Below are 10640 nucleotides of genomic sequence, written 5' to 3'. Positions count from 1 at the left end.
ACTCCTAAGAAATTGTGTTTAGCACAGCTGAATACAGTTAAAATGTAATGTTGCAAATGTAAATGATGGTTCAATCAAGTATTTAAACTTTAACACTTACTAAAATCAATGAGGTGTCATCTTCTGCAAACAGCTTGCAGTGCCTTGGTGACAGATCTGAACGGAAAAGGTATTCCTGAAAGGACTAAATACCACAGATGGTGTCTTCCAGTGCCTATGTAACTGGAGAAATTTTTCTTTGGGGATGTGGGCAGAAATCATGCTGTATTTTTCAAATAAAACTACTGCTGAAAGGAAGTTTGTTCAAAGCATGATAAACATCCGTTTTTCATACTAGCTTTTCTTGCAGGTTTGGTGCCTTTGTCAGCCAGGCAAGTATAGAACATAAGCTTAGCAGCTGGAATTCAGGAACTGGTTAAATAATATGATGTATATAGGTGTATTGTAGCCATACTTGAGATCTAAATCATAAGCTGGGACTCAGTATGCTAGACACTGTACCAACCTGGAACAAGAAGACAGCCCTTGATCCACAGAAATTGCTTAAAAAAGAAAAAATGCTGGAGTCTTACAAGTAATACCGTAAAGAGATCTGATGAACATCTGTGAGTATTTCCATGTGCAACTTCATTGCATAGAAAGGTAATCTAGTCAAGATGCATTAGCTGGATTGAATTTTAGAACCTACTTCAGTCTGTGTTAACACATATCTGTCACAGGCTCTGCTATGTTGATTGTATATTTGGGTATAAATCAGAATGTCTGACCTAGCAGTTATTTACTGATTATGACAATGTATTTTGTACATATAAAGGATAATCATAGACCGATACTTTTCAGGTGAGCGGTGTGCTGTGATGCATGTAAGAGGATGCAAAGTACTGTGACCACTCACTGTCAGAAAGTATTATTGACACCGAGGACCTTAGCAGGTTCCTATGTGATATTATAGACGGCAGAATCCACAGTTATGATAGATAGGCTCACTAAATAAACACCATACTTTAGACAGGATAAAAGTCCTCTTGCTTAGGGAGGCAAATGAACTTGTGATTTGCAAGAGTACAAAAACCATCTTTTGTTTTCAGAGATTATTTCATAATTGTCCACTTATGGGCTCTTGCACCTCCTGAAGCATCGGATACATGCTACTTTGGGAGACAGACTACTGAACTAGATAGGTTGCTGCTCTGAGTCTGAATCCAGAAAAGCTGAAAGAAAATCTGTACAAAAGAAGTCTTGGAGTGGGAGTCATGATTGGGTATAGTAGTGTGGCAAAGGCAGTGAGATTGTCCGTAACATTTCCAAGCTCGATTCTTTTGAAGCTGTTAGTAATTGGAGTGTGTTGAGTCAGAAGGGAATCCTGACCAGTGTGTCGGCCCATAGATTCATAGATTGTAAGGGGCTGGGAGGGACTTTGGAAGATCATTGGGTCCAGCCCCCTGCACCAGGCAGGAAAGACACCTGGGGTCAGGGGACCCCAGGGAGGTGACTGTCCAGTCTCCTCTTGAATATTTCCAGGGTAGGTGATTGCACTGCCTCTGGAGGGAGCTTATTCTAGTCTGGACACCCTGCCTGTGAAGGTTTTCCTGATGTTGAGCCTGAATCTGTCTTCCAGGAGTTTGTGGCTATTACTCCTAGTTTCCCCAAGGGTGCCCTGGTGAATAGTTGTTCACTGAGCTCTTGACCTACCCCCCTGATGTAGCGGTAAGCTGCTCCCAGGTCCCCTCTCAGCCTTCTCTTTTCAGGCTGCATGAATGAACATAGGGGAGAGGGTCCTCTGGTCCAGACCCCTGCTCTCACTAGTAACCACATGGTGTATAACCCTTTTCATGAACTGATCAGGGTCCACAGACCCCTCGGGGAGGATTTTCAGATGTCACGGGCATCCTGGCCAAGTGAGAGGATTAAAGGGACTGTCTCCTGGAGTGTGAAGGGGCCGTCTATCGTGGACGAAATCCACATTTGGAAGAAATCGTGTGTTTTAGCTTGGGCAATGTCTCCACTGGCTACCAGCCAACACTGATTGGGAAAGCACTCCTGGGTCCTAGAGCACTTGCTGACTTGTCAAAGTAGGCGGCGGGGGGGCCCAATGGCAGCCAAGTGGCCCAGGCTCCCGCCTCGCACGCGCCTGCTGGATGCGCCTGAGGGGGCCGGTGCCAGCGGTGCGGGCCAACCAGCAGCGAAGGCGGGGTGGTCTGGGACAACACATGCCTCACGGCAGAGCAATGTTCCCTGGTCATCTTCCGACGAGCCCTCCCGTCCTGAGCAAGAAGAGAGCCCCCCCCCCGCCCCGCTGCCTCCCGCAGAGCTGGGGCAGGATGTGGGGGGGCTGAGCTGGGCAGGGCAGGGCAGGGCGGCACCGCGGGGGGGAGGGTGCGGGGGCGAGGGAGAAATGCTGTGGAGGGCGGAGACGGGGTGGGGGAGGCTTGCGTCAGCGCGGGAGCGAGGCGGCCCCGGAGCAGCGGCCGGGCAGCGCGCGGCGGCCGCGAGCGAGCGACGGTCCGCTCTCGTCCGCGGGGCCCGGCCCGGGCCGGCCCTTCCCGCCGCCGGCGGGGATGAGGCTGCGCGGGGACTCCTGTGCACCCCGGGGCTGGAGCCTGCTGGCGCTGCTGGCCCTGGGCGCGGGGCTCAGCGGGGCCACCCCGCCCTTGGGCTACCAGCGCCCGGGCGCCCGCGGCAAGTACGAGCCTCTTGCGTTGGGGGGTGGGGGGGTTGCACAGCTGGCCGCAGCTGAGCTGGGCTGGGCTGGGCAGGGCGGGAGGACTGCGAGGAGCCGGGAGTGACAGGGCTGTGGGGAGAGGGGGGTGATGGTGATGGTGCCAAGGTCCTGGAGGGGCTTCTGTGGAGCTGGGGGACTTGGGGATTGACACCACCACCAGCTTCACTGGTGCCTCTGCCCCACCAGAAACTGGTGCGCCCACATCGTGAACAAGAACGTGAGCTGCTCCGTGCTGGACGGGACCGAGGGCTACGTCCAGGCTCAGTACAGATGCGCCTGGAACCAGTTCCCCTGCCAGCCCGTGCCACTGTGAGTACCACCGCACAAGGCCGCCTCGGTGCTCTCCTACCAGAGGCCTCCAGTTTCCACAGCCAGGATCCTCCCCGGAGCAGCGCCTGGCAGCCCCCAGTGCCTGGGCTGTGAGCTGCGCTCGCCTTCCCCTTTCTGTTCCAAGCACACCGCAGCTGAAAGTAATTAGAGCCGTCTTGCCTCTCCTGCTCTCAGCCCAGGCATGGAGCGAGGTCTCTGGCATGGCCTGCTTGCACGGCTCCAAGGTGTCCTTGCCGCCCGGTGCAGGCTGGCCACTGCCGGCAACCTGGAGCGCCGGCACCTGCTGTGCTGGGAGATGCACCCCTTGGTCCGGGATCACGGGTGCGCTCCCAGTGGCTTTGTGTTGCTCCAGGGAGGCCAACCCAGCCAGAACAAGATTAGGATTGATGTGAGCTTTCTCTAGAGCAGCCAGTGTGTACTGGTGAACTGGGCCAATATGCCTTACAACATATGTTCCTAGCTTAGGCAGGAGCCAATGCAAAGTTTAGTGTAAATGGAGGGGGTGGGGGGAACCCCAGGCAAGAAATATGCAACATTTTAACGATAGTCATTAATACGTGATCGCATGGGCAGACCTAGAAGTTTGAAAAGGAGGGTGCAGCTGGTGAGGTGCACCATCCCATAGAGTGCAACTCACATTTTTCACTTCTTAAAAATAAACTAGAAGCTTTGCTAGTATACTAGGGGCCTAGGGCTGTATTATTCAGTTTAAGATCAAAGCAGAAACAAGTGTAACTTTGCTGGAATGAGTTAGAAACAATTTGCAGGATTGTGAGATCTTCGTTACCAGGAGCAGCTAACAGACAGCAGAACTGCAGAAAGGAGGGTAGCTTGACTGGTGGGGAGGTTCTTAACACCTGTGGAATGAAGAGTTTAGAAGCGATCAGGTAGATCAGTGGTACTCAACTTTTTTGCCTGGTGGGCTGGATGGTCAGCACTCAGCCTGCCTCTGGACCAGATCTGGCTGGTGGTCTCAGCTGGAGCACAGGTGGGCACAGGTCCCATCTGGCCATGTGGGGGGTGGGAGGAGGCAGCCCAACTCCAATCCAGCCTTGTAGTGGGGAAGAGGGCTTCAAGCAACTTTGCATGGGGGGGGCTTGACCCAGCCCCAGCCTGGCCCCAGTGCAGGCATGGGGAGGAAAGGGTTTGGCGCCAACCTGGTCCTGTGGAGTGAAGGGGCATGACTCAGCCCCAGTCCACTCGTGGGGATATAGGAGGGTGTTGCCAGTTCTGTAAGGGTGAGGAAGTGTAGCCGCCATGCAGGGCTTGTGGTTTGGGAATTTGGCAGGGCAGGAGGGTATAGCTGTATTAATAACCATTCCTTCCTCATTGTCAAATCTCCCAACTTGTGGGGAGCCCTGCAGGCCAGATGCACTCGTTGGAAAATGCAAGCTCTTGGTTATCCCTTGTTTTTTGATTGTGGTGAAATAACAGAGCAATTTTTCTGTTGCAAAGAGCTCACGAAGACCACAACCAGTCAGAATGCTTTCATCATTATGGATACCTATTTGACATCTCTGTGTTTATCTTGTTGGTCATGTTAGCACACCAAATAGTGCTAACAGTGTGTGGCATCCCAGACCACCCTTGAAAGGACCTTGAAACACTAAGAATCACTGTCTTAGAGACTAACTGGTGCAAAGAAGTATAAGCATTCATTGGCAAGCCCCTACTTTATCAAATGCTGAGCCAGTTAGTCTCTAAGGTGCCCCATGCTGTGCCTGACTTCAGAATAACACTGCTAACCACCCCTTTAGATGTGTGTTGCATTTAGATTGTGTAATCTAGGACAGTAGTGTCCACAGACCAGATCTGGATCATGGGCCTGTATCTTGTGGCCCACGGGGATAGAGTTAGCAGCAGCAGCAGCAACATTATTCGTTGTGGCTCCCTGTGCTGCAGAAAGCACTGCTCCTCCTACCACCAGATTTCTTCCCTGAAGACCAGATGACATGGCTTCAGGTCTTGTTCATGGGATGCCCCACACTTCCAGAAATTTGGCAGCGCGATGAGTAGCATCAGTTTTAATTGTTGTGGCTCCAGGAACTGTGGCAATTAAAGCTACCACCAGTCATCACACTGCCAAATTTCTGGACCTGAAGGGAGCTTTGCAGATTGAATGATATGCCTATCCAATTGCCAATGTGATGAGGTAATAAGTAAGGCTAACCTCACTCTTTCTTGCATTAGCAGGTGCATCATGAACAGGTCTAGGGAGGTGATACTTTCCCTCTATGCGGCATTGGTCAGGCTGCAGCTGGAGTACTGCATCCAGTTTTGGGTGCCACACTTCAGGAGGGATGTGGAAAGCCTTGAGAGGGTTCAGAGAAGGGCTACTTGGATGGTTGAGGGCCTGTGGGTAAGATCCTATGAAGATAGATTGAGGGACCTGAATCTCTTCAGTCTCTTCAAGAGAAGGTTGAGAGGCGATCTTGTGGCTGTCTACAAACTCATCATGGGGGTCAGCAGGGAACAGGAGATACTTTGTTTACCAGGGCGCCCCTTGGGGATGCTAGAAATAACGGCTGCAAACTAAAGGAGAGTAGATTTAGATTGGATAGCTGGAAGAAATTCTTTATGGTGATGGTTGCCAAAGTATGGAATGGGCTTCCAAGGGAGGTAGTGCTTTCCTCTACCTTGGAGGTGTTCAAGAAAAGATTGGACAGGCACCTAGCTGGGGTTATTTGACCCCAGTGCTCTTTCCTGCCTAGAGCAGGGAGTTGAACTCGATGATCCACAGGGTCCCTTTGGACCCTATTAATCTATGAAATCTAATCTATGAAATCTATCCCTGGTCTAGTAGATAATGCACTTGAGCAGGAGAAAAGAGATTTGAGCTCTGCTACCAACTTCCTCGTTGACCTTGTCAAATCACTTTACCTTTCTGTGCCTTGGCTTCTTCAAGTGTAAAACAGTGAGAGGATACATTCTTCTAAAAGGATTTGAGATCCACAGGTAACCGTTATATACATCCAGTCCAACTCAGTCAGTGTGGACACTCGCATTGACTTTAATGGATTGTATCAGACTCTAAGTGAGAGAATTATTATTTGTATTTGTTTCTGGGTAGACATGAGAAAATGAGGAATGTGACTGACACTTCAAGATGCAGAGTGACCCTGGCAACGAGCTAGTGATCCTGCAAAGTGCTCTTCTCCCTGGGGCGCATGATAACTTCATGTTGTATATCTAGCTTTTGGAAGATATTTCTTTTTGCCAAAAGTAGCTTGCTTTCTTAAAATAAAATAAACAAACATTACGATCAAACAAATAACAGGAGGCTCCAGATACACACAGCTGATAGTGTCTGTGTAATTTCCCCAGCTGCTGCTTTTCATAGTATTGAAATAACCATTGTAGAATTGTGACATGGAAATGACAGATTGACATGACAAAATAAAATGTAGGTGGGGTGTATCCTTATTTGCATTGGTGCCTGTCATTGAGCCTAAAACAGCAGTAGGTTAGAGAGTTTGAATGTCTTTTGAATGTCTTCTTCAGCACATTTGAAGTTAAGTCATTTAAGTAATGGTAAGCCAGGTTTTTCAGAGTGCATGTGTGACTATGTACCAGAGGTATCCATTTTTAAGGAATGTAGACAGCTCTTAATCATTAATTTTTATTTTCTAAATCTGATTTGCTTTATATTGGTGAAGATAATTGGATAACCAAAATAAAAACTGCACCTTCATATATTTTTTTAATATGAAGATCTATAAAGTTTCAAGTTTCATGTATTTTTCAAATATGAGCAAAATATGGCAGAAGCTTGGCTATGAAAGTTGTTGGAATATTATTTAAATAGCTCAGAATAAAAGTCCTATAGTTTTGAAAGTGTATTATGTGTATGAACATCTCTGACTGTGACAGAGCTGGTTTTTTATCTATCACCAACTGTATGTTAGTTGCCTTAATGACACAGAATAAGAAAAGATCATATCATGAAGAATTTACAGTGTTTGGTACTGATCCTACAAATTCTTACATACCTATGTAACTTCACTTACTAGCAAGTGTCATTTAACTCAACACAATTACTTATGTGAATAACATGACTAAAATAGAATGTAAATTAGATGTTAGATGTCTAGTTTAGCTGAGAGAGGAGTAGGACATACAAAAAGATAAAAAGACCAAAGCAAATGATTTGGGCAAATATCTGTGAAATTATTTTTCCCATTTCCTTTGTGAATATATGCAGAGAAATCATATAATGAAGTAAATTGTGTGTTCTACTGGGCCAGAGAAAAGGGTTCTGATTCTGATATCATGTATACCAGTAAAAATTGAGGGTAACTGCATCATAGACAATCAAATGAATGAGATTTCAATCAGGCATAAAGTTTGTTACCTATGACAAGATGTATGGATTTTGTTATTTTTTTGCTCCTTGACAACCATAGATATGTCAGATTGGTTTTCCGTGTCCAACTTTAAAGGTACAATTATGCACTCTCTATATGAAAATTATCAGATATGAAGGAATGGTAATTCTGAACGATCTGATGATAAATTGGATTAGGCATGCAAGGGCTAAAGTTAAGTATAACAATTATTTGATGAAATGTGACTGTGCTTTATATATGTCAGTATCTGTCTTAAGTATCCATGATACACCTGCAATTTAGATGTTCTTCACATACAAGAATGGGTGACCTATGTATTATTAAAGCAATAGTGAACTACTTTATCGAAATATGGGTGACCAAACCAAGGAACATGGACATCATTAAAAAAATATTGTTTGTCAAAAAAAAATCTGTTGAAATTAGTGTATTGATAGGAAATTGAATCATACCTTATCTTTAAATACAAGAGGTACTTTGCTAAATTGGTAAGTTAAAATATATCAGGTTGTTGTATTTCCTTGGGATTCCGTGACTTAAATATATATTTTTATGCATTTGGGCCCAATCTACAGTTCTCATAAAAATGTTATTGAGTCTTTTTCTGGAAGTCTAGAATCTATTTGAATTGATGCTTAGGTATTTAGAGCAGGGAGAAAAAGAAAGAGAGAAAACAGATGGGCACTTCAAAGTGTTGTATTTTCTAAGCAATGTATTAGATTTATTTTTCTTAATATATAACCAGCAAAGAGGGTGGGGATAGGGAAAGAGAGAAAAAGAAACTTTATAGTCGGTGGGAGATGGGAATGAAAGATTTACTTAAAAAGAGACCTTACTGAAATATTTATTTTTAATTTTAAATAATCACTGTCATTTCTAAAATAACCAATATTTATTTTCTCTCTTTTGAAAGGAGATTAAAACAGCTTGGTTCACTCAGTTTAGCAAAACAAAAGTTAAGGGGGGGGATATGATTATTTTTTATAAGTACACTTGCAGTAGTATGTAACAGGAAGGGAGAATGGTTATTTAAACTAAAGAGCAATATAAATGTAAGACTGAATGAATCTAAACTTGTCACAGACACATTAATTTGGATATTATGGGAGATTTCTAACCTTGGAAGGAGTGTAGTTTTGGAATGGCCTCCTTTTAAATGGAGCAGTGAGTGCAAGGAGGCAGAATTGCTTCAAGATAAGGCATGATAAGTTCATGGAAGTGGTAGTTTGATGTGGCAAGGGTATTCTTGAAGTAGCAATTAGAGCATATGATACACAGGTTCAGATATATGGTATCTCTGTGAAGTATTTGAAAGGAAATGTTATCTCTCTGTGGGAGATGTATGATATTCTGTGCTTTGGGGCTTCTGCTGGTTTCCTATAGGAGCTAGGAAGAAATTTTCTCCATCTGCCTCTGAAGCGTTAGAAATTGGCCATGGCTAGAGGTGAGGGTTTGGCTGGTGTGTTTAACAGTACTGAAATACCTCTTAGGTGCTTGGGTCTTGTTCACATACCCAGATTCAAGCCAAGTGGCAGATTTGGAGTCAGAAAGGAATTTTTCCCCCAGGTTACATCAGCAGAGACTCTGGTGTGCATGTGTGTATACATATACATATGCATATGTGTGTTTATATATATATGCACGTATACAAAACATATATAAATATATATATGTTTGTGTACACACATTTATTATTATTATTACCCTGTGAATTAGTTCTCTTCCTAGGATCATCTTAACATATTCCCTTTCAAGACATCACTCTTGCCTCCTACTCTGTAGGACATAGTGTGCTTTCCCCCTCCCATAGGATGTTTTGTGACTGCGGTGCATGTTAGGGGACAGACAGAGTAGATGTTTTTTTGAACCTTTTTGGATAAATGCAGGCTTCCTGAAAATGCAGGGGATTGGACTCGATAGTACAGAAGATCCCTTCCAGGCATATGTTTCTGCAGCTTTTTCTCCCTTTCATCATGTATTTGTTTACTTTGTTTTCTATGAGGGGGTTATTAGTGAGAGGTAGGTTAATACCATTATTATATATTTTAAAGTAATTATTATAAGAAAAATATATGGGCCTCCTGGGCTTCTATATAACATCAGTGTAGTATTTAGTACATTTTTCTACGAGGGATTCCATCCTGCAAAGACTGTAACGGTACACATGTAACTGCTCCTTTTGATTTCTCTCGGACTGCTCATGTCAGTAAAGTTAGTTATGGGCTGAAGTATTTGCAGGTTCAGGAGATATTGGGATGATCTAGGTGGGGTTGGTTCTGCTCTGAGTAGAGGGTTGGACTAGATGACCTCCTGAAGTCTCTTCCAACCCTAATTTTTCTATTATTCTATGATTCTATAACATATATTTTTACCCTGGTGGGAGAATAGACTTGATGGTCTTGTTCATTTTGAACTTCTGTAATCAGGACATGCTGAACAGAGATTATTCTATTCAATTGTAAGTAATTAGAAGAATTAGAAAAAATGATCAATGAACAAAAATATTGAATAACTGAGTATGTTCAAATATCTCATCTAACAAGTATGTTCAAATATTTTGTTGTTGAGTGAATCATTGCCTTAAATAAACCTAACTCTGAATTAACCATGGTGTAATAAACACTAACACAGTAATAACACAGATTGGATCTGCTAAAACAAAGACTATGAAACCACTAGAGACTCTAACAACTAGTATATATAATCTTTTAGGCTAGGAGAAGAGACCATATCATTAAACTAATGTGTAGCTCTGATGTAGCATGGCACAAAGTGTCCTGATGAAAACATTTAAAGTAAAGATGTAAATATTATTTTGTTAAATGTAAATATTATTTTATATAACTGATCCCTCTCCTTCCTCCTATCCACACATAATAGGCCATTTTCTCTATTAGTGTCAATTGAGATTGCTGATTATTGTCTAATTTTTTTTGGCAACTATTGTGAGCTCTTTATACATCTTCATGTCCTGCCCAGGGTAGAGTCCAGCCGAGCCAAGTATAGGCTTAATTTTTGGCTTTTGGACAGTCCTGTAGTAGCGAATGGGACTACTCAGGTGCTGAAAGTTAAGGATGTACTTAAATGCTTTGCTGGATCAGGGCCAACACTCAGCACAGGGTAGGATTTGGCTTCATGGTACACAAATCTGTGTAGGTTCAGGGCTTCAGTGTCTAGCTTTCAGAAATCAGTATTCCATGAGACGAGATCCTTCACAGTACACAAAAAGAATTAAAATGGAA

General features: G+C 44.2%; 1 protein-coding gene across 1 annotated transcript in view; it reads left to right on the top strand.

Moving 5' to 3' along the window:
* The first annotated feature begins 2429 nt into the window (after window positions 1–2429).
* The window catches only part of EMILIN2 (elastin microfibril interfacer 2), a 62657-nt gene continuing 54446 nt past the window's right edge, over window positions 2430–10640 (top strand). The window contains exons 1-2 of the mRNA XM_090039748.1: window positions 2430–2683; window positions 2909–3031. Coding sequence (XP_089895874.1) covers window positions 2559–2683; window positions 2909–3031 — 248 coding nt within the window. The 5' untranslated portion in view covers window positions 2430–2558. The remainder of the gene's footprint in view (window positions 2684–2908; window positions 3032–10640) is intronic.

The sequence above is a fragment of the Crocodylus siamensis genome, chromosome 3 (assembly GCF_052110815.1).
Source record: "Crocodylus siamensis isolate JL-2025a chromosome 3, ASM5211081v1, whole genome shotgun sequence".
Taxonomy (NCBI): Eukaryota; Metazoa; Chordata; order Crocodylia; family Crocodylidae; genus Crocodylus; species Crocodylus siamensis.
Note: the sequence above shows the minus strand (reverse complement) of the source record. Positions and strands in the feature narration are given on the sequence as shown.